The sequence below is a fragment of the Aspergillus undulatus genome (assembly GCF_047715775.1).
Source record: "Aspergillus undulatus strain CBS 261.88 unplaced genomic scaffold BDV17scaffold_48, whole genome shotgun sequence".
NCBI classification, from domain to species: domain Eukaryota; kingdom Fungi; phylum Ascomycota; class Eurotiomycetes; order Eurotiales; family Aspergillaceae; genus Aspergillus; species Aspergillus undulatus.
Window position 1 is genome coordinate 196,361 of NW_027396652.1, and position 27,503 is coordinate 223,863.

At 51.3% G+C, this 27,503-nt stretch overlaps 10 protein-coding genes and 1 non-coding gene across 11 annotated transcripts; 8 read left to right on the plus strand and 3 right to left on the minus strand.

Annotated features, from left to right (window-relative positions):
- The first annotated feature begins 45 nt into the window (after positions 1-45).
- BDV17DRAFT_166542 (Zn(II)2Cys6 transcription factor domain-containing protein) lies at positions 46-939 on the plus strand. The gene is made up of 2 exons (XM_073754745.1): positions 46-257; positions 312-939. Exons 1-2 carry the CDS (start codon positions 161-163, stop codon positions 836-838), a joined length of 624 nt encoding a protein of 207 aa, XP_073612767.1. The 5' UTR covers positions 46-160; the 3' UTR covers positions 839-939.
- A 298-nt stretch (positions 940-1,237) lies between these two features.
- On the plus strand, positions 1,238-2,324 carry BDV17DRAFT_294055 (uncharacterized protein; the record flags this gene model as incomplete). The annotated part of the gene is made up of 2 exons (XM_073762751.1): positions 1,238-1,467; positions 1,529-2,324. The coding sequence occupies 2 exons, from the start codon at positions 1,238-1,240 to the stop codon at positions 2,322-2,324; spliced, it is 1,026 nt and encodes a 341-aa protein (XP_073612768.1).
- Positions 2,325-2,731: 407 nt separating this feature from the next.
- BDV17DRAFT_294056 (uncharacterized protein) lies at positions 2,732-3,104 on the plus strand (the record flags this gene model as incomplete). Its single annotated transcript, XM_073762752.1, has 2 exons — positions 2,732-2,875; positions 2,928-3,104. 2 exons carry the CDS (start codon positions 2,732-2,734, stop codon positions 3,102-3,104), a joined length of 321 nt encoding a protein of 106 aa, XP_073612769.1.
- Positions 2,914-3,589, plus strand: BDV17DRAFT_166606 (uncharacterized protein). The gene has a single exon (XM_073754746.1). It carries the CDS (start codon positions 3,136-3,138, stop codon positions 3,493-3,495), a length of 360 nt encoding a protein of 119 aa, XP_073612770.1. The 5' UTR covers positions 2,914-3,135; the 3' UTR covers positions 3,496-3,589.
- A 543-nt stretch (positions 3,590-4,132) lies between these two features.
- Positions 4,133-5,242, plus strand: BDV17DRAFT_283664 (NADP-dependent oxidoreductase domain-containing protein; the record flags this gene model as incomplete). Its single annotated transcript, XM_073760398.1, has 3 exons — positions 4,133-4,434; positions 4,544-5,119; positions 5,200-5,242. 3 exons carry the CDS (start codon positions 4,133-4,135, stop codon positions 5,240-5,242), a joined length of 921 nt encoding a protein of 306 aa, XP_073612771.1.
- A 5,283-nt stretch (positions 5,243-10,525) lies between these two features.
- BDV17DRAFT_299971 (glycoside hydrolase family 28 protein) lies at positions 10,526-11,848 on the plus strand. Its single transcript, XM_073763981.1, has 2 exons — positions 10,526-10,853; positions 10,917-11,848. The coding sequence occupies exons 1-2, from the start codon at positions 10,608-10,610 to the stop codon at positions 11,808-11,810; spliced, it is 1,140 nt and encodes a 379-aa protein (XP_073612772.1). The 5' UTR covers positions 10,526-10,607; the 3' UTR covers positions 11,811-11,848.
- Positions 11,849-12,477: 629 nt separating this feature from the next.
- BDV17DRAFT_294060 (uncharacterized protein) lies at positions 12,478-13,803 on the plus strand (the record flags this gene model as incomplete). The annotated part of the gene is made up of 3 exons (XM_073762753.1): positions 12,478-12,871; positions 12,940-13,385; positions 13,486-13,803. 3 exons carry the CDS (start codon positions 12,478-12,480, stop codon positions 13,801-13,803), a joined length of 1,158 nt encoding a protein of 385 aa, XP_073612773.1.
- A 200-nt stretch (positions 13,804-14,003) lies between these two features.
- BDV17DRAFT_270931 (DUF3824 domain-containing protein) lies at positions 14,004-17,416 on the minus strand. Its single transcript, XM_073758726.1, has 4 exons — positions 16,561-17,416; positions 15,123-16,508; positions 14,726-15,058; positions 14,004-14,670 (listed from the first exon to the last, which is right to left on the minus strand). Exons 1-4 carry the CDS (start codon positions 16,823-16,825, stop codon positions 14,231-14,233), a joined length of 2,424 nt encoding a protein of 807 aa, XP_073612774.1. The 5' UTR covers positions 16,826-17,416; the 3' UTR covers positions 14,004-14,230.
- A 668-nt stretch (positions 17,417-18,084) lies between these two features.
- BDV17DRAFT_166674 (uncharacterized protein) lies at positions 18,085-18,784 on the plus strand. The gene has a single exon (XM_073754747.1). It carries the CDS (start codon positions 18,216-18,218, stop codon positions 18,708-18,710), a length of 495 nt encoding a protein of 164 aa, XP_073612775.1. The 5' UTR covers positions 18,085-18,215; the 3' UTR covers positions 18,711-18,784.
- Positions 18,785-18,858: 74 nt separating this feature from the next.
- On the minus strand, positions 18,859-21,035 carry hxt8 (putative MFS monosaccharide transporter (Hxt8); the record flags this gene model as incomplete). The annotated part of the gene is made up of 12 exons (XM_073762754.1): positions 18,859-18,994; positions 19,072-19,177; positions 19,245-19,358; positions 19,447-19,586; positions 19,667-19,796; positions 19,858-19,867; positions 19,928-19,979; positions 20,045-20,473; positions 20,535-20,725; positions 20,779-20,840; positions 20,886-20,913; positions 20,976-21,035. The coding sequence occupies 12 exons, from the start codon at positions 21,033-21,035 to the stop codon at positions 18,859-18,861; spliced, it is 1,458 nt and encodes a 485-aa protein (XP_073612776.1).
- Positions 21,036-23,504: 2,469 nt separating this feature from the next.
- BDV17DRAFT_t123 lies at positions 23,505-23,575 on the minus strand. The gene has a single exon. It is a non-coding gene; the product is annotated as a tRNA-Gly (tRNA).
- Positions 23,576-27,503: the final 3,928 nt, after the last annotated feature.

The following is a 27,503-nucleotide window of genomic DNA, read 5'->3' on the forward strand; positions in this document are numbered from 1 at the left end:
TTAAGTGACTAGGGTTGGTTATGCCGTTTTCGTCAGCGCCGGGAAATCGGACGTACGCCGAAACCTTGGATCAGCTGGACGAGTCCAGTCCGGCTATAAATGTGGCCAATCTCTCCGTTTCCCGATTTCCCAGAATAAGACTTCTCCGCAGATTGGTATAATGTCCTCAATCTCTGATAACGAGCCGGAAAACAGCCGGAATACGGCCGGGGGTGCTATCAGAACGAGAACCAAGCAGGGAAGAGAGTCAAAAGCCTGTGCGTGAGCGATTCTTCCTTCCAGGGACTAGCAAATGTTAATACGATTGACAGGCCTCGAGTGCAGGAAGCTCAAAGTCCGATGTGATTTGTTCACCGGGGAGCGCAAGTGCCGCTACTGTCAGCGACGGGATTTAGCCTGCGTTACGAACCGCACGTATACAACTCAGGTTCGCGATGGCCAGCCTGGAGAAAGCGAGGAGTCTCGAAAAATTGACGCCTTGCGAGAGGAGATTCACATCATAAAGGGGGCTCTAGATGCTGTTCTGGATCGCTTTCCATTGCAGGAAAAGCCGGTGCTGGGCCAAGCAACCAACAAAAGCCAACTTGTCGGTGACAATACGCAAATGGCTATGGCTAGAGAGAACTCGCTTGAGCCTGCTATTGGGGACGGAAACGAGCCAGTGACTTTAGAGGAGTCAATGGGCAGCTTGTATACGGTGACTCGACTTCGAAACGTACGTAGAAACAAGGCAAAAACAGCGAGTCCTTCGCCTGGAACGACAGGCGAACTAGATGACTTCATTTCCAAGGGTGTTATCTCGCAGACGGAAGTGGAGGAGCTGTACCGTGTCTTCTAAAGCACCTTGAATCATTATCTCTGGGTCGGACTCGAGCAAATCCATTCCTCGTTCGACTCCATCCTCCAGTCCTCGGAATTGCTCGCAGCGAAAATACTGACTGTGACGGCCCTTCATATCCCGACGTCGGCACCTACCTTTGACGCTTGATATCGGCGTCCTGTTCTCCCGTTACCACTCGATTGATGATGTAAGAGGCCTATGCATTGCAGCTTTCTGGTTATCCCAAGTGTCATGGAAGCTATCTGGCCATGCTATTCGCATCGCCACCGAGCTCAACCTACACCAATCTTTCTCGCGAGCTTTACAGGTGGCAAGGAACACTTTCTCAGAGATAGGCTTTGGTATATGCTTTATGTTTGCGACCACCATTTCAGCATTGTATACGGCAGGGCGCCCATGGTCGCAGAGAGCATTCAGATTCGCGAGCATGAGTTGCTCCTAGCCAGCCCACTTTCTGACAATTTGGTCGCGCGCATCTTAAGCCAAGTAAACTTGATGCAGATATTGACCCACGTATATGATCGCTTCTCCGAACGGCGCCTCCCAGGACTGGAATACGTCAAGTATGGCGGCAAACCAGGGCCGTCTAACTCAGATAGCGAATCGGCCACGGAAATGCTGTCTGAGTTAGACCTGGAAGACCTCGGCGCCTATAATGTCGAGGTTGACCAGTGGCGCATGAAATAGTACCCGCGTCAACCGCCAAACCCATTCATCGGGGATTTCCCCACGTCGCGGCGTAGTCCTCTTCTCCTACTTCACTAAGCTCCAGATCAACTCGCTCGCAGTTCGCGGCGTCACTGCGGCATCTGGCAGATTGTCAGCCGAGCGTAAAGAGTTAGCCATTATGGCTGTCACCGCAGTGGTCAGCATTCTTTCGTTACTGCTGGAGGAAGACAACATGCGAAGGTCGCTTGTGGGAACTTCATTGTACGTGCACACAATGATCGCATTCACTAGTGTCTTCCTCATGAATGTAGCCACCAAGTGGAACCGCCTTATGGGACTGAACATTGAGTATACATTCGTCTCACGACTTCTTGAGAACATGGTCGTGCTGCTGACCAGACCAGTGACCTCGGAGCGGCATATGCTTAAACACATCGCGCGTGGACTAGACGAGATGCTGGGCCGCTTAAAAGCCGCGCGAGAAGCAGGGGACCAGCGAGTGACAAACCCCATCATGGAGTCTAGCCTTGACCCAGAAAATCCTCAGTCCGTTGTTCCCAGGTGGCGGTCTGGATTTGGACCATGTACGGCCGAAACTCCAACGGCCGGGGCGGTGCAACTGGATTCAAATATCCGAGCAGGCGGAATGCAAGAGTCGGGAGGACTCTCCTACCTGTATCAATATGGCGCGGCGGAAGGAAAGCAGGATAACACTAGCTTGAGTTTCATGGATGACGCGGTGCTCTACCAGGCGTTTGGGACCGAGGCAACAAATGATGTGTATACGCTGTTGTCGTCCCAGTTTCAATATTAGCGGGACTGCTAGCTTGTCAGAAGGAGGCAGTGCAACGGAATCGGCACCTTGACAAGGGAACTGGAAGCGGCCCGGGGATGTTGACGTCTCACAGGCGATGTCAACGGGAAATCTGTCCAACGCCGATTCCCCGGTATGTGTGTATAGGCCTGTGGGTCACGTACAAGAGATTGACCCCAGGTTCGTTGTCATGACTCGTGCCATTCATGAGGAAGCTTTTATTTATTGTCCGAAGTGCGGGGATTATGGGGTGACATTCTAGGGTATTCAATTCTCTGGGGTACAGCCGTGTGAGATTGACTGTATGGCTTGGTGTCTATAAGTGGCAGCTCGCCTGACTACGTATTCCGGGTGTCTTTGAGCACCCAACAGATACTCTCAGGGAGCGCATTCAAAGTATACAAATCATGGGTGCAATTGCAAAGGCTGCGTCTGTTGCTGCAGATGTCGTCGACTATGTCGCTGTTGTGCGCCAGTGGCCTGAAGAAGAGCGCGTTGAAAAGGAAAAGAAGTTTCTTCAGAAAATCGACATGAGATTGTTGCCGATCCTGGTGGGTTTCCTATACCCTGTCTCTGTATCCGGGCACTCACGGACATGTTCAGATGGTCATGCATGTCATGAACTATATCGATTGCAACGCCCTGCCGCAGGCCCGCGTCCAGGCACTGGAGGATGACCTCAATCTATCAGGTTACGAATATGACATCGTGCTGAGCCTGACCTTCATAGGATACATCCTGATGCAGGGCATGATATTTGTTACAAACATTTCAGTTTGAGAGTCACCTAACATGCGCAGTGCCAAGTAACATGTTACTGTCACTGGCACGTCCCAGCATATACCTCTCGCTGAGCATGGTGGCTTGGGGCATCGCTAGCGGAGCAACTGGCGCAATGCAGGACTTTTCCGACCTCGCAGCTTGCCGTTTTATCTCCTCGGCGTCACGGAAGCCCCTTTCTTCGCCGGCTGCGCGTTCCTCTTCAGCGGGTGGTACACTCGCAAGGAGCTTGGCCTTTGACTGGCCATCTTCTACTGCGCTGCCATGCTCTCCGGCGCCTTTGGCGGTTTATTTGCAGCAGGAATCGAAGGCACCGCCACCACCTATTTGCGATAATCACAGGGTTCACAATCCCCGACTGGCCCGCAACAACAAAGTGGCTAACCCCTGAAGAATGCAGCCCGCTACGTTGCCATCTTCCTCATGCTCCCGGGAACATACGGGTGCATGATGATCTCCGACGCCTGGATGTCGAGTACTGCGGCGAGGCCGCGGAAAAGACGGGCCATTGCGTTGGCGATGAATAATTCATTTTGGGAACTCCGCACTCGTTTGGACGCCGTATCTCTATTCGGAGAGTCAGGGGCCGAGGTATGTTGTTGCTTGGTCGGTGAGTTTGGCTCTCATGGGGGTTTGTATTGTTAGTACTTTGGTTCTTAGGGGGCTAATGGTGAGGGATAATCTGAGGCTGGCGGAGTTGGAGGCGGAGGGTAGGGATGGTGAAGGGAAAGGGGAAGGGGATGTTGGGCAGGTTGACTCTGCTGAGAAGAAGCGGTATGCACATGTTGATTCTGAGGATAGTGGACTGGGACTTAGGGCGAGATACTATTATCAGATCTAGAACCCATTAAGATGAAGTCATACATGATCGGGAACCCAATCGAGAAAAGCCTCGCATGCTGCGCTTCGTATGCGTATTTGGCCCCAATCCACGCATTTATATCTCAGCCGTCCTCGCATATACTCTATCAAGCTCAATGCCTCTCCCCTTACGACCCCTAGGCCGCAACGGCCCCTTAATCCCCTCTATGGGCCTCCGCTTCTGGGACATGGCCGACGTCTACAGGGACAGCGAGAGTCTTGTCGGAGAGTGGGTGAAGCGATCCGGGAAGCGCGATGAGGTGTTCATAGCGACTAAATTCGGGCTCCAGCGCCAGGAGGACGGGAGACATACGTTTCGCTCGGACCCTGCGTATGTTAGATTGGCTTGTGAGAAGAGTCTGGAGAGGTTAGGGCCCGGTGTGGATTGTATTGATCTTTATTATTGTCATCGGGTCGATGGGGTTACGGCTATTGAGAGGACTGTTGAGGCTATGGTTGAGTTGAAGAAGTAGGTTACAACCACCTCCACCTCCAAATCAAGACCTTTGAATCATTCAGCTTCAGGGATAGCTAGATAAATTACCTAATATCTTCTAACCAACCATCCAACAACACAGCCAAGGCAAAATCAACCACATCGGCCTCTTCGAAGTCTCACCCAACACCCTCCGCCGGGCCCACACAATCCACCCTATATCCGCCATCCAAATGGAATACAGCCTCTTCACACTGGACATCGAGTCCCCATCTTCAAATATTCTCCGCACAGCCCGCGAGCTCGGCGTCACCGTCGTCGCATATAGCCCTATCGGACGCGGGATATTAACGGGGCAGTTCCAGTCTGCTGCGGACTTACCCAGGGGGGATTTGAGGGGGATGTATCCAAAGTATGCTCAGGCAAATTTTGGGGGGATCATGAGGGTTGTGGGGGGTTTGATGGGGGTTGGGAGAGGTCATTCTCATTCTGGGAGAGAGGGGGATGGAACAAGGACAGTGGTGACTCCGGCGCAGGTGGCCCTCGCGTGGCTTCTTGCGCAGGGAGAGGATATTATTCCCATTCCGGGGACGAAGAGTGTTAAGATGATTGATGAGAATGTTGCTGCTGCGCGGATTGAGTGGACTGGTGAAGAGGTTAAGGAGATTCGGGAATTGGCTGAGCAAGCTGAGATTCAGGGGACGAGGTATCCTGCTGCGTAAGCGTTCTCGATCTCATTACTCGGGGGTCATTGCATAGCTCAGTGAACAGGGCGGTGATTGACTGGTTGGTATATAGGGTTATGGCTACTCTTTGTTTGGATACGCCGCCGCTGGAGTAGGGAAGAGTTGGGAGGCTTGGCCCACGAGTGGATTAGCATCATGCCTGATCTAATTCTATGGATCATTTATACCAACGTAGAAAGTAGAGCTCAAAATCCATAGGTACTGCTAGGGAAGGGGCGGATCCAATTGCCGTCTTAGAGACCCGCGCTGTGTGTCCAGATGTTACAAGTCACCTTTCAAAGTCATGCAACCAAGCTGTCGGAAGCAGCAACGAAACATGCACGTTCAGCCTACCGGGGAACCGGACACAGGCGTGGTTCATGTCCTCCAGCAACCAGGGGAATATCTTTGCTAGTAAGGGACTAGGCTCGGTCTTACCGGGGTTACTTGATATAAACACTCTGGGGAGAGTCCAGTTCATCGCACAAAGAAGGAAAATAGAACGAGAGTGGATGGACACGGTTACATCTCCATGCCAGGAAGTTTATGACGCCACAGAATGAGCCATCATCCCAGTGGTGCGCGGCTCCCGGGCATCCGATGAAAGCAATGATTATAAGGATGAAACCCTGAGAATCTGGGACAAGTCAATCCTTTTACCAGAGGATCCGGGAATTGTCTACCTTGAACCACCCGGGGGTGCTGAGCTAGAAATCGAGGAACCAAACCGAGTGTTCGGCTACAGCGGGCTTTCCAATCCGATAATCGCAACGTTTGTCGAGGAAATTCTCAGTGGCAACCTCAATCGCAGGATCATGCCCGCGGGATACCACTCTACCGTTGCAAGCCCTGCTTACGCGGGACGAGATATTCTGCAAGCTCTTGGTGAAGGCGAGATCGTCGGCTGTGGTGACTACCTACTGTCAAGACTCAATTGCACCATGGAAAGCATCGCGCAAGCCATCACAAAGACGTTCAGAGACACTCGTTATCGGTCTAATCCAGAGCACGAATTGAGACGGGTCGTTGGACGCGCCCAAATCAGCGTCACGCATATCGGTGTGCGATGGGGTGGATTGTGCTCCCAATCCTGGTGTTGCTCTTGAGTGTCCTAGTCCTTGCCGGGACGTTATGGAAAGCTCGACGAGGGAGTCTGCCCAAGTGGAAGGACGACCCGTTGCCATTGTTATTCTTGCATGAACATGAACAGGCTGGGGGCTTGGGCTTGCCGGCGCAGGGAGACCTCAACCATACTACTGAGATGAAAGTGAGGTTAGAGGCAAGTGATGGACGTATCTTATTGCGATAGACGGATGATGAGTGGCTCTTTTAATTATCTGATCATTGTATTATGGCATGATGTACCACGTTTCCATTGCTGCTTGAGGTTTGGCCAGTTGATCTCGATTCGAGTTGATTAGGGCTTTTGCGTCGAATTCCTCTATCAAGTTCCTAGATCACTCAAAACATTTGATCACACTCACATAGTTCTTGCGCATCTTTCAAATATCCTATAGCGTTTGACCCTTCAATGAGATATGCACTCCTCTTTTCCGCTCCTACCATTGCCTGACTCCACCACCACCACCAAGCGTTTGAATACATTGAATACATTAAATTTGACAGATTGACCAAACCAAGAGCCTTCTCCATCAATGTATGTAGTAGCTGCGGTCTTACTGGGGAGTTATCTTTCGATACTGGCTACTCAGGAAGATAATCAGGCTAATTATGCTTATGGCTCCGCATAAATCTAGGAAATTAATGCAGTCATCTAATCATGTGAACAGACCGACATTTCACTTTTGGCAAGTTTTCAGCAAGAATGCAATGCCCCGCACCCACCTTCATCAATTTGCGATGGTAGTCTCCAGAGAACAGCAGGAAGCATGCCTGGGTTGCGGGCGTGGTATTGGGAGGCGATGGGGCGAGAGAGGGGGAGGGGGAGGGAGAAAGAGAGGGATGGAGAGAGGGTTGCTGCTCTGCTTGCGCATGGCGGCTCCCTATCTGCGCCGGAAATGACACGAGGGGGCGTTCTGAACTATAGTCTTGGTTGTTCCTACCTGACTCCATGTCTGATCGTTTATCCGTGGTCATCTGTGGCGAGAACGGCAGGTTTCTAACAGTTAAAATCCTGTTCTTGGCATCTCTGGGTGTCACACTGCGCACTGGGCAGACGAGGCTGTGAGGGTGCGAGGTTGTGAGGCTGATCCAGAATAATTCGCAGGGTAGAGCTTGCTATATTTAGTGAAGCATGCATCTGCACTTCTCAGAGGTCATGGATATGTTACCAGTAGTACCAATCAATAAGCGCTGCGAGTCGCACAGCTTTCTACTAGGGGTTGAGTAGTATATCGAAAGCTAAGTAAGTCAGGCAAGGCTGATAGGCCTACCTAGCAAGCTGTAGTTCCTTGCCCTATTCATTGCGCACTCACCTTGCAGTGCAGGTGCTTACCCCGATTTTCCATATTTAGGCCACACACCAACTAATGGTTACTTACTATTCTGAATGACCATAAGGCGCAAGCCCTAAGGCTTTTTACTTTTGTGATTGTCTGCAAGTCCTGCATCTCTGGTTTCTGGTTTGTCGGGATTCCCTATCTTTCCTAGGGCGAGGGCACAGCCGCTTGTACAACGCATGCGAGTACACCCCCAGATGTGCCTGTCCTCAGAACGATATAGAGAAGATTTCAACAGGTAGGTATAACTAGTATACCTATCGATACTATTGCTTGAGCGGTCATGTGACCTCAACTAATGTCGCTAACAAACTTTGCGCGAGTCGTAACTTCCCCATATTTTCTTTCTCAAAAATCTCCAATTGAAAATGGACTACGAGCGCTGTGCTGCGCTGCACATTGTGCTCTTAACTAGAGCTGTGAAAGGCCGTGGCTGTGAGATGCCATCTAAGCCGAGAACCTGGTGGGAAGTGTACCCCCCTTCACTTACCTCAGAAGAGCTTGAAGAGCTTGTCGACATCCTCCCAGGGCCGCTGATTGAATTCTACAAGCGTGCCTCCGGCACTGATATGCTGAATGGCCCCGGCAATGGCCGCGCCGAACTCTTCTACTTTCGTGGGAGTTTTGATGTCGGTAAAATGGTTGCTGAGAGGTCACTGTTTTGCTGAGGAGCCTGAGCGGTATCTTAAAAATATACTCCTCCAGCAACTTCCGTTCGGGAGATTACGAGGGCCTTCTGTAAGTCGTTCCTCTAGATTCATTCTTAAGTGCTTTTATCATTAGTGTTGACTGCTCGGTAGCCTTGGCATAGAAACTCTGAAGGCAACTTGGATTGAGGACTATAATGATACTAATGAGATCTGCCAGCACCCATGGGGTTGGATTCCTCTAGATGTTATCCTCAATACATACTTGCAAATGCATGACGAGGGGAAAGCAGAGACACATCCCAAGGAAGCTCTGGAAGAATTTGAGGATAAGGATATGTGGCCAATGGAGACCTGGATACTCTATCACTACACAAAGACCGATATTGCCAGGAAAATTGCCGCCTTCAAACACCTTGTTGATGCGATTGACCCTCGCATAGGAAACAAGGATGGGTCAGAATCTACCTACATGGATCTGCCATGGCAAGACCCCGTTTCCTTAAAGCAGGATTATGTTCTCCCACCTTCTTCATTTGTATGAATCCCTACAAGCCATATCCCACTTTACCGGGCCTCACAGACCCCTGGGAGACCCATTCCCTGGTAACTGCCCGCTGCGGATATTCGAGATCGACGTCGACGCAGCGCAACCGAAACCAGAGCCAGTGTATGATGATTATGGTAATAGCATTCATATGCCTGTCGGGTTTTACATCGACCCGGTTGTCCAGAAGACTCCGCATTTCTGGACTAATGGATGCTGACTCTTTCTACCTTTGGAATCGGAGCGAACGGATGGGCTCGAGAGTCGAATGGACAACCATTTGGAACATTCAATTCTGAAAGACACCCGCGTCCGGCCGCGCACGCACGACAGTTTGTACCAAGCTGGCCCAAACGAATGGTATCACCAATCATCATTACGTGCAGATCGACAAGGTTCTGGACAACTGGGCTGAGCGAGTTGAGACAGGGGACTCGGAGATTAACGAGGATGGAGCTGCGGATGGGATCGAGAAGTTTAGGGAGGCTGATACGGAGGAGCATTGGGAGAAATACTGGAATTCACGGTCGTGGTAGTAGTCTGGGAATACATATGGGTGTTTCCATCTCGTACCTAGAACTGGTGAACAACGGGCTTGAGTCTTTGAGGACAGCGAGCTCAATAGAAGGGTCTGAGCATACTGAATGACAGTTAGGAATAGTGGCTCGAAATGGTTGAGCGGACAGGAAGCCCTGTTTCCCACACCCTGTCGTCACATATATATATGCTTGTCACTGTTCATCAACGGTGATATACGCAGAGTACATTCACAAATCGTACCGCCGATCGCAGGCAGTACCGCACTGCCGAGTATTCCTTGACTTCTAGAATCAAGGGGACCCCTATTTCACCAGAGGCAGGTGGGCCTATCTTCCCGCCTTTCACGAGTCGCGCACAAGGCCATATCGATAATCAGACATATTAAGGAGAAGCGAAACCCCAGCCGCACTAGAATGCGCTGACGGTCTACAGAGAAATGCACAATCTACACACAGAGATTGTCTCGACTCTCCCTGGGAAATCAGGAGAAGTCACAGCATTAAGGTGAAGACCATGGAGCAATCGCAAAGCAGTGCACTCCGAATGCGGCCCATACGTGGTCCAGTCCAGTGGCAGTGGCACAGAGTGATCCGAACCCGAGATATCCGAACTATCCAGAAATTATTATAATTAAGGGGCAGTCAAAGTCAGTCAAACCAAAGTGCCTGAGCGTAGAGTGGACACCCTATAGGGCTGGCACTGGCAATCACCTGTTGCTGGATGATCCGCTGTCAATCAACCCGAAACAGTCTGAAACGCCCGTCTCCGCACTACCTCAATCTAAACCGGGGCAAACGCAGAACCAAGCTTCCTGGGCGGAGCTTGAATCAGGCAGAGGCTTTTTCAATTTAGATTAAATCTAGATTATTCCGTATGTAACTCCGGTCTGCACTTGTTCTGAAGAAATTCACCACCAATGGCGCATCCGCGGTCCTTGCTCCGTGTTCCACTTGAGGGAAACGCCGGCGGTCTCTGCTAGCCCTAATTAATCCATTTAATATACCCCCGTTTCAAGCAGAGTCAGTCAGGAGTCCGAGCCAGCCTTGGAGCTGGACAATGCGGTCTCTAGATCCTACGTACTCTACTGAGAGTCTCAGACTCGGACTACTTACGCATCAAGTATCTACACTGACGATCGGTTCTATACGCATGGTATAAAAGAGCACTCTCGACCCGGAAGGATGAGCTTGTACTGATAGCCAGGAGCTTCGAGCAACCCAACACAATCCCATACCGTTCTCTCTCTCTTTCACTACAAAAACCCTCAACTAAAATCTTGCCGGTCAAGATGTACAAGCTCCTCGGATCCGCTGCCCTCGCTACCCTGGCGACTGGTGTTGTCGCGTCGCCGGCCGACCCGCTCATCACTGCCTCCCCCTCACTGGCCAAGCGTGACAGCTGCACATTCTCCGGCAGCGACGGTGCCGCCTCTGCCAGTGCGTCTCAGGCTTCATGCGCCACCATCACCTTGTCTGATGTCGCTGTTCCCTCTGGTACCACTCTCGACTTGAGTGATCTTGAGGATGGCACCACTGTATGACCTTCCCTCTCCCATTCCCGCCTCCTCTTAAAACAATTCCTAACACGTCCCGCACAGGTCGTCTTCGAAGGTGAAACCACCTGGGGCTACAAAGAGTGGGAAGGCCCCCTCCTCCAAATCAAGGGCAACAGCATCACAGTCAAGGGCGCCGAAGGCGCAAAGCTGAACCCCGACGGCTCGCGCTGGTGGGACGAAAAAGGCAGCAACGGCGGCAAGACGAAGCCCAAGTTCTTCTACGCGCACGACCTGACCGACTCGACCATCGACAACCTCTACATTGAGAACACCCCCGTGCAGGCAGTCAGCATTAACGGATGCGATGGCCTCACCATCACCGACATGACCATTGACAACTCGGCTGGCGATGATGCGGGCGGCCACAACACCGACGGATTCGACATCGGCTCGAGCAACAACATCAAGATTACCGGCGCGAAGGTGTACAACCAGGACGACTGCGTTGCCGTTAACTCTGGTACGGATATCACCTTCTCCGGTGGAACTTGCAGCGGTGGACACGGGTTGTCCATTGGATCCGTCGGTGGACGCGACGACAACACCGTCGACACCGTCACCTTCGAGGACTCGACGGTCACCAAATCCGACAACGGTATCCGCATCAAGGCTAAGTCTGGCGAGTCCGGCGAGATCAAGGGCGTGACTTACTCCGGCATTACCCTCAGCTCCATCAACAAGTACGGTATCCTGATCGAGCAGAACTATGACGGCGGCGACCTCCACGGCGACCCTACGAGTGACCTCCCCATCACCGGGCTCACTGTCTCTAACATCTCTGGTGATGGCGCCGTTGCCTCGGATGGTACCAACATTGCTATTGTCTGTGGTTCCTCGGGCTGCTCGGACTGGACTTGGGAGAGCATTAGTGTTTCTGGTGGTGAGGACTATGATGAGTGCCAGAACGTTCCTAGTGTTGCTTCCTGCAGCACCTAGATGTCTTTGTTGCGCTTGACTAGGTAGCTAGGTTTGGCCGGCTCCTGGTAGGTTTTGTTTCTGAGGGCCACTTGCTAAGTAGTTGATTATTTTAATTAGACAAAAAATTTCAGTCTATACAGGTCTGCATCTTTGCTAGACCTTTCACCTCTGGGAATCTTTCTTGTTCTCTGAACTTCACTTATCCCGGGCGGTTAGCATGAATGATAACCCTAAAGGGCCCGAGCCCTCTCCGGACGTGACGCTCTTCGCTCGTATCTAACTAGGCTGCTTCAATGTGTGAATCATGGTCGACATAAAATAGTAAAGCCATACTTGCCGTCTTTTCGTTTGGGTATGATTATGATTGTACCTAACGCTAACGGGGCGAGTGTCTGTTCAAAAGACTGTATCACACCTATACTTCTTCCAGCTCTACCTACTTCTCAATGGATAGCAGATATGCTCTCAGAGAGAATGAAAAGAGGAAAGAGGAAACGGAGGGGAGAGAAATCAAAGGAACAAAAAGTTAATTTTAATCTGGCTTCAGAGCCCTACTACCTAAAGCAGCCCTGGTCGGAAGTATACTCCGCGGGACGTCAAGTCCTGCCAACCTCAATAGACACTTTACTTCTGCTGTATGTTCTCTCTGACTATAAAGACACCACATAAAGTATCAAACTGCGAAATGCGCCCATCAAAGACCCAGCCAAGGCTCCAGTCCGCAAGTCTCGCTCTCAACCCTAAACCTCCGCAGCCTCGTCACTCGTCTCGCCTTGCAGCCGCAGCTGCAATCGCGGCCCTGGGTGGACACAGCGGCCGGAAGAGACCGCCTACATTGATGTATGATGCCAAGGATAGGGACAAAGGCAAAGACGTCCAAGCAGCGGAAAGATATATAGCGGCCTACAAACCCGGCACGAGGCCAAACGATACCAAGCTCATCCCGACGCTCCTTGCTTTTGTTCGACACCTTCCCGACGAGGGGAGGGAGATTTTTGTGCAAGATATCAATGAAGCAAAGAACAATGATGCACTTTGGGGGGTCTTTCAGGGCTTACTCGCGGGAGTGCTTTGTCCATGTAAGTTCTACCTAGCCACCACTATCGCATCCAGTAGTAGATATGACTGACCTCATCATTCACCGCAGTGATATCCCGCAGCACGAAGAAAACCCTTGTATCGCCATCGCCGTCGCCATCGCCGTCTCTCATTCGGAAAACCGTGCCCCCACCAGCCTGTCTCGTGACGAAGTGGGTAAACGTCAACGGATGGAAGGAGCTCGGTCGACCGATGGATATCGAACCCGTGGAGGTTGAGGTTGCGCAGATCCTCCCTCTAGCCTCGTGGGATATAGATATGGATCTGGATATACTGTGTCGGTATTTCCCTTCCGTCCATCGACTTGGTTTCGGTTCAGGTTTAGAGAGTGACAGGACCAGGGACGGGATGGAGATGAAGACGAAGATGGGGATGGAGAAAGAAGAGCAAGAAGAAGCAACGGGACAAGAAGCCCGCAATGAGATTCTACTAGAACGATACATCAGACTCGCGTTTGAGGATTTCCAGTTTGCGTTTGTGGCTACGATCAGTCCGGTCAGTCCCAGTCTAGTATTTCCATTCATTTGGACCTACCCTACCCTTCTTAATCGCAACGGCCAATCTAGATGTCTTCTTCTCGCTAACAATCATCTAGGATATCGAAGACGAGTACACGATAATAACATACCCTACTTGCCCTCCTGTAGTCCGTGTGGCTCTAGCACAACTGCCAGATGGCAAGAGGGTCAACTTTAAGCACGCGGGTGTCTCGCTCTCTCCTATCCTTCTGGACTGCCATCACCGACTATCCAATATCCTCCACTCCTCCGGTACAGACAAATACATTAGGCATAAAATGGCAAGGTGGGATAATCTCAAGCGCGCAGTGGGAACGGGGCATCTTTCCGACGACGGGAGTACGGATATCGGGCGGTTTTTGGCTGTTGCGTTTTGGGATAGGGTTGGTGGGTAGGTAGACTAACCGGAATGGGATATACCATTTATTCATTATTCGTTGCAGTCCTTCTTGGTGCTTGAGCGAGCGCGCTAGATAGGGTTTGACTTCCTTTAGTATTACGGTGGGGAGCCGGGGACTATCCTCCAGTGCTATATATCCATATAGACCTATGAACGGATCGTAGGATTGTGCCCTCGAGACTACTACAAATGTAACCAGGATCTTACCTCAGATATGAAGGCATTCTCAAGTGGCACATACAAATTGCATTCAATTGACTATGGAGGGTAATATCATTAATGGGTCATAAACATTTCACAGGACAGTCATTCGTATTCAGTGAGATCATCATGGAAACATATAATGGCGTAAATCATAAAACATCATCATATAACCAGCAAAAGTCCACCCAAGAGAAATTCAAGATGTGACAAACATATCATCACGCAAAAGCGCGGTTGAACCGTTTCAGCAGATACTCAACTTTATCGGCCAGTGGATCATCGCCCGGTTGAGGGAGAAGGCGACCGTTTCGGTCAAACCGGTCAGGAAGATCGATCGTAGCATCTGAATCAGATTCAAGGCCGCTGTTTTGTCTTTGAGTCGTGTTTTTGTCACTTCCGGAGCCATGCTTCGATTGGTACGGATCAGACGAGGAATACCGGCGTCGATCAGAACGGTGGCGACGGTGATGACGGCGGCGGCGGCGACCTGAATCCGTCGCTTCAACAGTGGTATCGCTATCGTCTGTTTCATATCCACCCTTTTCTTGACCGCGCGGGTTCACATCAAAAGCCACGGATTTAGCCTGCGGCGGCTCACTTCCAGCGCGCGACCGTCTACGCCGCCGACGTGACCGAGACCGAGACCGATCCTCTAGACCTGAATTCAAAGAGTCAGTGTGGATCTAACTAAGGACGCGACTGCCGCAACACACCATCATAGGGTTGGTATTGTGTGCTTGGAGGGGAAAAATTCCGTGCAGCACTCACATTCTCATCTGCCCTCCGAGGCCGGGGTGCGTATGCATCTGGTCCAGGAGGCGGCGGATAGCTGTACTGTTGCGGAGGAACCGGACCGGTGGGTGGAGCTGCATAATCAGCCGAGTTATACGGTGCTGGTCCAGGCGTCATGGGTGCCGGAGGCGGCGGATAATAATTGTTGGGCCGGTATTGAGACCCATCTAGGGATGCACCGGCGGCGGGCGATGGCGGGTACGGGCTAGGACTGAATGGTTGCTCAAAGGGACTCGGTGCATCGCTCTCATATCCTGAGCATGCGGAATTAGCCATGCGGCCATCTACTGGAGAACTGACACTAGGTTGGCAACTTACGCGGTCTTTCTCTATCCTCTTTTCGGTGCCGGTTGTACTTATGCGCCGCATATCCAACGCCTCCGGCGGCCAAAGCAGCACTTGCGAGACCGCGGGATCGACTGCGGTGTCGGTGACGGCTTCTGCGTCTTCGGCGATCCTCCTCGCTTGAGTCAGGGGAGCTGCTGTCAAACCGAGCGCGACTGCGGCTGCGACTGCGGCTGCGACTGCGGGTACGATCCCGTCCTGAGCCAATGGCGGCGCCCCTGGCTACGCGATCAGAAGCGTCTGTGTGGTAACCCTGGGAGCTGGAGGGACGACCGTAGTAGTTGGCGGCAGGGATGCTTCCATGCACTGGGTGGTCGCCGTATTCAATCAGACCAGCAGAGTCACGGCTAGGGTCAGGATACGTATCCGAATGCCCTCGACCACGCGATCTTGACCGATGACGCTCCTTGCGGTGCTTGTCTTCTTCAGCATCCTTTTCCTTTTTCTTGTCCCAGACGTTTGCAGCTACAGCGGAACCAAGACCGGCTGCAACGACAGGAAGAGCCTGTCTGACTCTGCTCTTCGATCGGGAGCGGGAGCGTCTTCGCGAACGACTGCGGGCCCTCTCGACTAGGCCGGCCACAGCAGCACCTGCCAAGCCAGCACCTGCCATGTGCTTACGGCGTTGTGACTGGCTGCGCTCATCGCCACCTTTGACAGATCGAGAGGAGCTTTGGCCGCGGTGGCGACGCGAGCGACTGCGGCTGCGTCGACCGCTGTCTGACTTCTTGCGAGCCAGTGCCACAGCACCAGCAATAGCAGCAGCTCCTAGACCAAGCTCTGCGAACGTTCTGGCCCGAGAGCGGGAGTGGGATCGACTACGGCTGCGCCCATGGCGGGAGTGGCTGTGGCTGTAATGGTGATGACGGCTGTAGCGAGAGCTTCGATCATCGTCGAAAGAGTGAGAGCGGCGGTGGCGGCTCTTGCTGCGGTAGTATTCCTTTGCGCGTGATGTAGCTTCAACCGCGGCGGCGCCCAATGCACCAGCACCTACATCGCGACCGAGTCGGCCAATACCTCCGTGAACCTCTTCTCCATCTTTCTTTCGTCGACTTCGAAGAAACTCTGCAGCGGCAACGCCAACCAGAGCGCCCGAGGCCAGGTGGCGGTTGTGATGGTCATCGTACTCCTTGGTTTCCTTGCGGATGTAGACCATGCTGTCATCACTGCTGTAGTCATCGTCGCGGCGGCGGGTGGCCTGAGAGACTGAGTCGCTAGGGCTCAGCTCACGGCGAAGGCGGCCCCTGTCCCTATCGTTGTCGTACTCTCGAACACGGCGATGGTAGTAGTAGGCTGGCTCACGATCGACCTCTGACCGGTGGACGATTTCGTAGTCAGAGTCGCGGGGGTGACCGTAGCCTGTAGATTCTTAGTACCGGTTTCTATGTATCGTGGTATAAGGCCAACTCACGATCGTAGTGATCTCTCTCGGAACGGTCATAGTCAACATCACGCTCGTAACGCTGAACCATGATGGGCTCCTCGCGCTCTGTAGTGCGTCGAATGACTAGTTCTCGCTCGCTAGGCCCGGAATCTTCACGACGAAGGAGAAAATCTCGGTCGCGGTCTCGTTCTCGATCTTCTGGTGGTATGACGTAGCGCTTGACAGAGACGCCAGAACGGGGTTCGTCCCAGTCGTCTTCGCGATCGCGCTCTCTGTACAGGTAAGAAGACATGAGGGGCTGTTTGAAAGAAGGGTATGAAGTGGAAGAGTTAGGAATGAGGGGTGACAAGTGCGAGATAAAAGAGAGAGGAGGGAACAGGCGGCAAAAAAGCCGGAAGGGCGCGGCGGCTATGGAGGGACGATGGAGGGAGGGTGGGGTAACAAGGCTGAGTCAATGCTGCTGGATTAAGAATCTAACGAGAGAGCACCAATAAAAAGCAAGTATTGGAGAACCGGGCGCACAGTAGAGCGGAGGGGTGGGAAGATGAAAGAATGATATCAGCGCTGAGGCTGGGGCTGAGGGGCAGACGAGGCTAGTAAGATAGTATGTCCTATGACGCGATGGTATAATGGAGGAAATATAGCTGCAGATCATGACACACATGGGCAGATGAGGGTCTGGGGTGGGAGGACAGTAGTGATGCTGTTGGTGATTGAAGAAATAATGCAAAAGCCAGCGTGTTGCGATGAAACAAAAGGAGAGAGCTGCATACCGTGGTAGAAAGAGGGAACACGTGAGGGCAGCAGACCTCGTGATGCTCAATTGACTCGATCGGGAGTGGCGGCAGTCTTGCAGTGTCACTTCACTTCACTTCGACAGGGATCTTGTCGACCTCAACCTCAACTCCCCGTCGAAAAGACGAGGGTCCCTCCTCTTATACTTTCTGTCCCCGCACACTGCCCTGCTTCGTCCTACTCGGCCTCGATGAAAATAGAAGAGACAAAGACTGGGTGAGGCTGATGGAGCGCCCGGCGCCCACCTGTCAGAAGACTCCCTCGGGCGGCGCTGGGCCTCGTCGTGAGTAGACTCCTCTATATCCTTGTTTCTCCTACCGTCCTGGCTGTTGTTGTTTACTTCAAGTGGAACATACACGGGAACAACCAGCGGCCCAACACGGGCTGTTCCATGGTTGTCGGCAATTGTCTGCCTCCCAACTCCCAACCATGGATGCCCGGCGGCTCCCCAACATGGTTCCTGGAGGGCCCAGACTCCAGACAAACAATGGAACTCCACCAAAGGCTCCGGCTCTTGATGCTCCTGTGCAGGCTTCGGTCACAAATTCCCTCGCTTTGTTACGAACGCAGCCTTGGGAAAGACAGTTGTAGCCACATTTGGTGATCTGGTCAGAATTCCATGGCATTTCGGCCTGTGTCAACTCAAAAGTCTATTGTTCAGAGCCGCATTGCAATCTGCCAATGAAGAAGGTCTATAGGGAACCTGCAGAAGTCTCCTTTTCTTTTGCTGCATTCACAAGGCGCTAGCAGGTCCTTGTTTGACTTCATGCGTCGGGCAAGCGGAGAATTACGCACCAGGCACCCAATCCCCTTGCATTTCGCGTCAGCGATCTGTCTTATACGTTTCTAGAAGCTTTTCCTCGAGCCTTTTCCGGCTCGGCCGGCGGATGGGACTTTTGTTGCTTCAATTATCGACCCTGGTTTGCCACTCGAGATATGTCAAGTTCAATAATGGGAGTTCCCATGCGCGCTTTTTGTCGGGCGCTTGGATTCTCGCTTCCAAGAAAATGTCTCGGTTCCTGACCTCGACGGCATGTAGCCCCACAGCAGCTCAGCAAAACACGAGCTCATCAACAACGGATATTCGACCTTACGTAGGTAGGATAGGAAGGCACACTGGTTGCCAGGGTAATTGGGGGATTACATTTATTCGAGGCAGGAGCGGGAAGCATCTACTCAGTCACGCCGTAGTAAGGGCTATCAAGCCTTCTAATTTTCGCATATATATAGGTCACGGGCGCATGTCCTCGATTCTTGGATGGCAAGTAGCTGGTCCATCTACTGCAGCCAGGACTATGCGAAAGCCATTGCCATTGCCATTGCCATTCTCATCAGACAAAAATAGGATATCTATATCTATATATATGTACCCGTTTATATAATGAATTTGATCAATCCATAACTGGCCTCTAGGTACTGAAACCCTCCTTAATGACAGCATCCAGTCCCCGGACTGGTGCTTGCATAGCAGTAGCAGTGTCTAGACACCAAAGCGAGCAGATAATGCCTTAGTACTAAACCTTCCATCGACTATCTCGCCTCCTCCTCATGAACAACCGCAGTCCCAACCCCCGACGCAGTTTTCGCAGCATCCACATCCTCGGTATTAATAACCCGATCCCCAAACGAAGCAGCGATCTCCTCAAGAGTCTTCATTTTCGTTTCACTGGCGTAGACAACTGTTAGTTAGAGCTTACCCTCACAGGAAGGAGAAATATTTTTTAGGTGAAGAGGTAAACACACGGGAAATAAAAGTACGCCACGATAAGGAAAAACAAAGTGCATCCGACAAAGACGTAGTAGTAGTTCTCGTGGATATTGGCGAATGCGCTGGGGCCGGCTTCTGTGACTGTTCTGCGTGTCAGTATTATACAAATGGTTTCAAAAAGTGGTGGTTGGGGGGGGGGAGGACGTACTGGCAACATTAACAATAAAGTGCGACGCAGCCGCAAGGCCCATGATCTTGCTTCGGAGCGCAATGGGGAGGACTTCGGCGCCGTAGAGCCAGGTTGTGCTGTTTAGCATGCCATCTGGAAAATAAGAAGTTAGCCGGATCCGAAGTTTTATTCTTCATGGCCAAGATAGGCGAAGGGGTCCTTGGGCTCTCGGAAGACATACAGTAAATCACAACAAAGAGGTAGATTCCCAGAATAGCAAACCCCTTGCCAACTCTGTTATCAGTGTTCTGGAACTCGCGTTGCATGACGGCCGCGTAGATCTCGACGACTATGATCCCGCCTAGACCGGTCAGTATCATCCTATGAGGTTGTTAGTATATCAGTACGGTTGTTTGCTTCGGGCAGGGCATATGGATGGAAGCGGGATGTAGGGTTCGTACTTCCGGCGACCCCACTGGTCAGTAAGATACTTTGTAGTCAGGGCGTTTGTGATGAAGGCAACGGTGCCGTAGACCGCTGCGAGGGCGAGGATTGTGTGAGGGTCTATGCCGAGAGATTTGTATAGAATTGCTTTGCAGTGTTAATCTGGGCCTCGGAGTATGACTGGACGAGTCGGGTCTGGAGGGCTTACTTTGGTAATACTGAGATGAGACTGGTTAGTAAAAGTCAATCGTAATGAGGGTAAAGGGTGTAAAGTGTACCTGAATCACATTTACGCCCGTAAGGCTGGTCATGGTCTGTACGGCAATTGATCTAGTCCCGTCAGATGAATGACATGGGTATGTGAACCGAACCCCAGGCAAAAGGGAGAAACTTACACCATCGCCCGATGCCTAAACAACCTAAAGATCTCCTTGTAGCTCGTAATCTCGCGTTCCTTCTCATACTCAATCTGCGCGAGCATTTGCGCAAACTCCTGCCTAAGCTCATGCGAGTTAAGGTCACGACGAATCCGACTGAACTCGTTGCGCGCCTGCTCGACCTTCCCATGCCGAATCAGCTGACGCGGCGAGTTCGGCATAAAGGTGACCAGGCCTCCGAACATGATGACGCCCCAAGGTATCTGGATGGCGAGAGGAAGGCGCCATTGTACGGCTCCGTAGGGAGCCCAACTGCACGCGTATCCAACCCAGTTGGAGGCCATGGTTCCGAATGCAATGCCGCAGCCCGAGATCCCGCCGATGAGACCGCGGTACCGAGGATCTGATATTTCACTGAGGTAGATGGGGACGGTGCCGACCATGCCTCTATTTTTGTAAATATGTATCCCCGGGCATCATATATGGGGTTTGTTCTCGAGGAACTCACCCAACAGCGATGCCTGCCAAAGCACGGCCAGCAAGAAACATCCCGATATTGACCGAGGCTGTCTGTATTGTGGTCCCAATTGTGACGATAATGCACATCAATTCCATAAAGCGAAGGCGGCCGAGTTTATCGGCGACGGCGGTTTGAAGGAGGGCTCCGACTGCTTCACCGGCGATATAGACAGCGACAACCTGCGGTGCGCTCAGTTAGCCCAGTCTGGTGTTTAATTAGTGCTTTTACTCACAGCGCCTGTCAGACCCTCGGAGGGGTTATTCATATACTCGATCCAGCTTTCATGGGCGATTGCTAGTGAGTGTTAGTGATGAACCACCGCGGTAATTGATGAATTACTAGTAGTCGCAATCCCTGTGTCAAAGCCCTAGTTATCGTCAAAATACTAGATCCATGATCCAAAATCAAATAATGAAGTAGAGCGCTCACGAAAAGAAAGGTTCCTATTGCAGCAAAAAGCGCAATACCTAGCGCGTAGAGGCCAACCATCTTGGAGCGGAATCAGACGTTGGCGCCGGCGGAAATGAAGGAAACTTTCTGCGGTTCTCAGGTTTCACGCGGCCTCGGGGACTTTCTCGTATTTATTCAGGCCGTCCAAGCATCAAGGTGCAGGGTACAGGGTGCAACAATCGGTGCAAGGCCGAGATCAGCGGTTTACTTCCGAGGAAAGAAGAAGGAGCGGGGGTGGCTCTGACATTCTGGCCCCGTGGGGTATTGGGGTATTTGTGTATGCCCGATGCCGACTCTGTGGGGTCATTATTCTCTACTTGACAACAAGTTTTGAAATTTCATGATGATAATCAAGCCTTGGATTCTGAAGACTAGAGGATCAGTAGAGAACCGAGCCGCGGCTGAGTTATCTACATTCACCATTTAGCCACCACCTCCGGTTTATCCTTTTCCTTTCAGCAACGCTATAGATCCCAATTGTGACCGGCGACCAGTGGACGATGTAAACACCCGTTTGACTCAGGAGTCGCGCAGCTGCCAAGTATAAAGTAGGGTGACGATTGTCACCTCACTTCGATTGCCCTTCATGGAAAGTGTCCTTTTTAAAAGGTATCACTCTATAGAAAGCATTCTCTTCTATTCTCTGACCATAATCCTGACATACTGTACATACATCATACCGCTCAATCGAATATAAATTTTTCAAAACGATATCTCATAGCAAACCTGGTAAATTAAGTCCCCGCTGCGGCTGATTCCCCACCACCCAGCTGCCTCGAGCTAGCCCTAACAGAACAATCAACAAAACACTCCCACCTCTAAGCCCATCAAACATTATCTCCCTGAGATACAGGGGCTCAGTAGACCATGCCCAGATTACAATAAGAATTCCGAAACTGCCACTTTAGTTTGGTAAAGTCCGGCTGCTTTGTTGCCCTGTTATGTACTTACTTCCAAGCTACTTCCTTCTTTGCTTGTCTGAGGTGTTCTTTGTAACTCATAGGTTTTTCATTTCTCCTGTTCCGTCGGAAGTCTATATTTAGGTTCTTTGATTAGTAGAAAATATATTGACTGCGCTGTATATTCCCATGAGGTTCATCTTTCAGGAACGGCCTGCGAGTATCCAATCCTAATACTTAGACCACAAAAAACTACCCAGACCAACCGAACAGCCAACCAAACACCGAACAGATTCCCATTCCCCTAGGACGAGCCATGACCACCATCAACACCCCCAACCTCCCCTCCTCTCCCCTTCCCCGGAACCCGGCGAAATCGCCAACCTTATGGCAGACAAGATGGCCATCCGAAACAGCATGGCAAACCTCAACGCCGAAGGGCGGCTCATGTAGAGCTGCGAAGGAAGATATATATAAGCGCGACTCGGCGCGGTTGTACAGCGACACATTTCGAGAGCTTGTGGCGGTTCGGTACGCGCTTTATAATAGGGTTAAGTAATTAGGGGCGATGGGGATTGATGTGGATGGCCACGACCGGATGGATGAAGATGTCGATATGGAGCACTAGGCCTCAAACCTGAAGAGGTCGTTCCTCGACACCGACACCGAGGATGACGATGGGGAGGATATGGACGTCGATGTTTATGTCGGTGCATGTTGGCGAGCAAGCCGAGAGATGCGCAGACTGTGGTTACGACTGTGACTGCGACTGATTCACAAAATATACCAGAGACATCAGCATCAGCGCCATCGCCAGCGCAGAAACGGACACGGGTCTGCAACGCCGACACTGGGGAGCCTTGTGATACGACTCAAATCTGCTCCTATATGGGTTTGGCATCGTCCATGCGACCTACGTATTGTTTTGCCACGCCCCGAGCCGGCTCTGTATCCCCCAATGGTTATACGCGCTGGGAATGGAAGCGTATACCGGGGGGGGGAGAATGCGGGAATGGAGAATGGAGAATTAGACGATGGAGGATGTTAAATGGAATGGCGCTCCAAGACAATCTAGCTACTACCAAAGCCGCTGCGCTTAATTCCTACGTCTCAGCGGTTCTCGGAACTATTGTATTAGAGCGTAGATTCGGCAGCTGGGCTGAATGATTGTACGACGCTTGCTTGCGTAATCTGAGTCTCTTGTCCGCGTTACTGTATAGAGACGGCTACTTCTACATGGAGGTCGTGTCATTCATAATGGGGAAATTTGTTTCGTATCAATCTGAATCGATGATTAGAACGAGCATTCCTAAAAGTATGTAAAGAGATTGTGTTCTGAAACGCCTGGAAGAAGGAGTAATGCACCCCGCCGCGACAACCCCCCACTAGCCTATACTGCCGGCAATGGCAATCCACCGCCCGCGAGACCACTTGCGGGGATGAAAGATACCGTAACCGGCCTAGTGGTTAATGGAACTCGGCCGGGCTCCGAGGCTCGGCATGCCGAGCGGGTCAGCTTGTACTAGGTTTAGCGCAGCAAAAATTCGACTTGGTCGAATGAAGATAGGGGGAACGAGCAAGAAAAAAAAAGCAAAAAAGAAATACGCAGTGCATCATCCGTGAATCGAACACGGGCCTCATCGATGGCAACGATGAATTCTACCACTAGACCAATGATGCGCTTGTATGGTATTGTAATTTTTAGGAGGCAAGAGAATTAGTCGCACAAAGGGGGGTATCGTTGATGGGCGCTTACTTTTCATGAAATCTTAGGTACGGGCATCATGTGCTTAGTGTCTGCAATCTTTGGCCTGGTCTTCCAAAGCCTTTTCTTCATTGGGCATTAACCCGTGGGAACATCGTACTGCCTTGTTTATAGTCTACAGCAGAAATGATGTCTAGGAACGTCAGAAAGCAACTAAAGTGGAATGGGAATTTCTGTTGGATGTTGACCCAGAGTTGCATGAAAGCTTGAAGCCGGGGTGAATCCAACAGTTCTTCCAGTGGAGCTTGGCTTAGGGTTTTCAACCATTGCATCCGGGTTGGCGGGTCATTACCACTGGAATCGACAGGACCCGTGGACCAAAGGGCAAACAAAGTCCAGTGCCGGTCGGCACTGGACTTTGTTTGCCCTTTTCGGAAGACCCAGAGATTATCTCGCTGATGTGCCTCTGCCGACTGATTCTGGGTAATTGCAGGCCCCGCCTTGGTATTTCAAGCTAGCCGCGGTGCGGTGTACACAATCCATGCAAAGCTGCAGTCTTCGAAGCCCTTCTGAGGGCGGTCCTTCTTGTCGAGGAGGGTGAGAGGGCACTTCTTGGCCACGACGCTATTTGGGTCAGTGTACGAGATTGTATTGCATGTACCTGGCAGACCCTTATTACCAAACTAGCCGGAACATCGCATTGCCTTAGATACCTGTAGATTGCAAGCAAGGACCGCATCGGTTAATTATTAATTATAGCCAGTAATCAGTTGCTCACTGGCGAGTGCTTATTCTGGATCACGTCCAGGAACGAACGTCACGACAAAGCGTGAGCAGTCCAGAGTTGCGTGTCGACAACGAAACCAAGAGGCGTGGCGTGTAACGTCTGAGATCCACACTCGCGTTCAGTTCGACATTTGGCTATGGCCTTCCAGTATTTGTTCATGCATTCGCTGGCTTATTCCGAAGCCATCCCCAGCCCAACGTCGAGGTTCCAGCGCGACATGCCCAGGCGTGTAGAGATAGCTGAATTGGGCCATGGCAGTAATGCCATCTAAGGCAATCATCAATGACATGATATACTGAGTCGGGCCGCTTTTAGGCGAGGGATTAAGGACCGTCCGGCATCCTCTATGTCCAGTGCCAAAACTTGGAAGAAATAAGAGAGACGGTCGGTCTATGAAGATCAGCGCTGAAGCCACCGGTTGTAGGACTTCCGATGTAGAACTTCCGAAGATGTTTGGTATCCTGGCCTTGTGAGGAGCTCTTGGAGAACACAGCCACGTGGCAGGGATGCTTGTGGTATATATTCCAGACCAGCAGTTTAGTGGAAATACTGGGACGCCTTTATTAGTCTTAAGTTAAGGTGCTTATTATTTACTGTCAACAAAATATGCTCCGCAAAACCGTCACGGCTGAACTGTAATCTATAGATAATAAGTCTATTACTTGCTTCGAGCAGATATTGCAGTTTGTATAAACCCAGGGGAATGTATGGGGACTGGGCTCCGTGTCATTAGCATGCTCACGGTTGGGATCCATTAGGGTTCGAACAACTGCAATCTGGAAGGGTACGGCGAAGCAAGGGCAGGATGAAATAATCAGCTTGTCCTGATCTCGGCATTCTGGATGCGCCTCCGGGCCCTCGGTGGCCAATCTTTGTGCATATAGCCCCTGTACCTCTTCTACCGGTCTTGAGCCCCGTTTTGGCATCCAGATCGATGTGGTGGAACCCTGTAGGGCCACCCTCCCGCGCGTATTTAGCATAATGGGAGTAACTCACAAGCCGCCATGACTTGTCCGCTCAGATCATTACGTACCACGTGTAGGAGCTCGGGTTCTGACGGACCATTCGCTGAGCAATACTGACACATGGTTCCTAGCCAGCCCCATTGACCCCTGCCTAGATCGCGTTGGTGATGAAACTCATCCTCTCGCTTGTTGTACCCTATCAATCGCCCCGTGGTCATCTGTTCCCGCTGCCTCTCTTTTATTATCTAGTATTGGACCATCTAGGTTGTAGCATGTATCAGATTATCAGCGCACAAAGCACGGATCAAGCTGCTTAAAAGATAACGCATACACCCATGTCGCTGCGAACCAGGAGGCGAAAAGACGAACCCGAGATTTCGGAGACTAGGTCATGGTCGGGGCCCTCCATGTTCGAGATATGGGGTGAGACGAGACAGGCTCCCAGGTATCCCAAGAGAAATCGTCTGTGTCTTGGGTACCGAAATTGCCGTCGATACCAATTTTATCCTGTGCCCACGTTATATCCTCGAAGAATCTTGTTGGGGTATCCTTAAACATAGGCTGCAGTAGTTAGTACAATACTCAGTTAACTCAGCACGTCCAGGAGAGGGGAAAGAAAAGCACTTACTGCGTGGTAGGTGGCTATGGCAGCTAGAGGAGGGGCAACGTCTGGTATCCCTCTTTATTGATAACCTCGTAGTCTCCTGGCCGGCGTAGACGTAGTCATCGGATTCAATAGTTCATTTAGAAGGGTCAGAGTTTGTAATCAACTCAAAGATGTGGTTGTCTTTTATTTGGTAACAAGCCAACGGCCTCCTCTCTAGCAGCTGACACTTCCCCTTGCCAATCTTCTTATCAGCTGCGAAGGCGCCCAAGAGGAGGTTCCTCGGCGGTTGGCACGGGCGGCCTACATTATGCATTAGTACATAGTAGTTTTTGGAGAGGTCTTTGGGACATATCAAGCATACTATAGAGTCGTTGCCTCAGGACTTACAGGCGACGTGTAGTCACGGTTGACGGCTCGAAGTTCATGTCGTCCTGCGAAACCCAGACTCTTGCCGGGAGACGGATAGAGGACGATGGCTAGTGAATCAATACAGATACTGCAGGTATTCTTGCCCTACCCAAATACTTTTCTTGGTTCAGCGCCCTACAGTAATATGGCCTCCCTAAATAGGAGATATAGGACAATTCCGCAACAACTCCATGATATCCTGCTCTGTAACGTGGCTGAGGATGTTTTGCTGTCTGATCTGACCGAAGGTGTGCTGCTGTGCAGCCTGATTGAAGATATCATCGGAGGCACTCCAAAACGGAGGCCAGAATGTGTGTATGTCTTAGGTATATGCTTTTATTGACTTCGGGTCGTTGTACGCTTTGGTACATCCAGGCTATGAGCGAGTTACTTCTTGGGTGCGCTTGAGCCGCTGTTTGAAGCTACAGCGAGCTATGTGAGTCATGAATAGCTCTCTTCTCGGGGTCTAATGTTGGCATAAGGGACAAACGCAACAGAATACTGAACGTTGGTCTTCTGGAGAAAGCTTGTCTAGGCTCCTTCCCAGGCTATCGAGTGTATAATCATCCAATTCAACTGTGCTGGCACGTTGACGATGGTTGCATCCAAAGACCTCCGGGTCTCGTTGCGGTTTGGCTCATGGCAAAGGAGGATGATGCATTCATCAGCAGCAGTCTCATGCTTGGCGGCAACAATAGGTTCAGCGGCGGCAGCAGTAGTCTTATGCTTGGTAGCAGTAACAGTGTCGATTTTAGCAGCAGCGACCATTCTCTTAGTAGATCTTAATACTTAAAGGGAGGGGGGACAATATTTTTTTCTCAATCGACCGATCTGAGCTGATATCAATGTCCGGACGCGTACTAACCTGGGATACCTCCCATATCGGCACAGTCAGGTTACAGCGGGTAGTGCCATCCCGAGCTATACCGAGCGCATGTTAGAGCGAGACTAGATCGCGAAATAAAGCATGGGATATATAAGGTTGATTAGAGATAAGAGGATTAAGTCTGACTATTATAATAGTCTCTATTAGTAGCATGTTTTATACGGACTGTAAGTTATCCTGTAGGGAAGTTACCAGCCGTCGAAAGTGGACATCCTTAAAGGAAAACCCCCCTAGTACCTTGCATTTCTTC

Excerpts from the sequence above, each read along its gene's own strand:
- BDV17DRAFT_166542 (XM_073754745.1), top strand. The coding sequence starts at position 161 with ATGTCCTCAATCTCTGATAACGAGCCGGAAAACAGCCGGAATACGGCC. Across the intron at positions 258-311 it reads GGGAAGAGAGTCAAAAGCCT|GCCTCGAGTGCAGGAAGCTC; the intron begins GTGCGTGAGCGA and ends TACGATTGACAG.
- BDV17DRAFT_166606 (XM_073754746.1), top strand. The coding sequence starts at position 3,136 with ATGTTACTGTCACTGGCACGTCCCAGCATATACCTCTCGCTGAGCATG.
- BDV17DRAFT_299971 (XM_073763981.1), top strand. The coding sequence starts at position 10,608 with ATGTACAAGCTCCTCGGATCCGCTGCCCTCGCTACCCTGGCGACTGGT. Across the intron at positions 10,854-10,916 it reads ATCTTGAGGATGGCACCACT|GTCGTCTTCGAAGGTGAAAC; the intron begins GTATGACCTTCC and ends CGTCCCGCACAG.
- BDV17DRAFT_270931 (XM_073758726.1), bottom strand. The coding sequence starts at position 16,825 with ATGTCTTCTTACCTGTACAGAGAGCGCGATCGCGAAGACGACTGGGAC. Across the intron at positions 16,509-16,560 it reads CGAGAGAGATCACTACGATC|GCTACGGTCACCCCCGCGAC; the intron begins GTGAGTTGGCCT and ends AAGAATCTACAG. Across the intron at positions 14,671-14,725 it reads ACAATACCAACCCTATGATG|GTCTAGAGGATCGGTCTCGG; the intron begins GTGTGTTGCGGC and ends CTTTGAATTCAG.
- BDV17DRAFT_166674 (XM_073754747.1), top strand. The coding sequence starts at position 18,216 with ATGGGACTTTTGTTGCTTCAATTATCGACCCTGGTTTGCCACTCGAGA.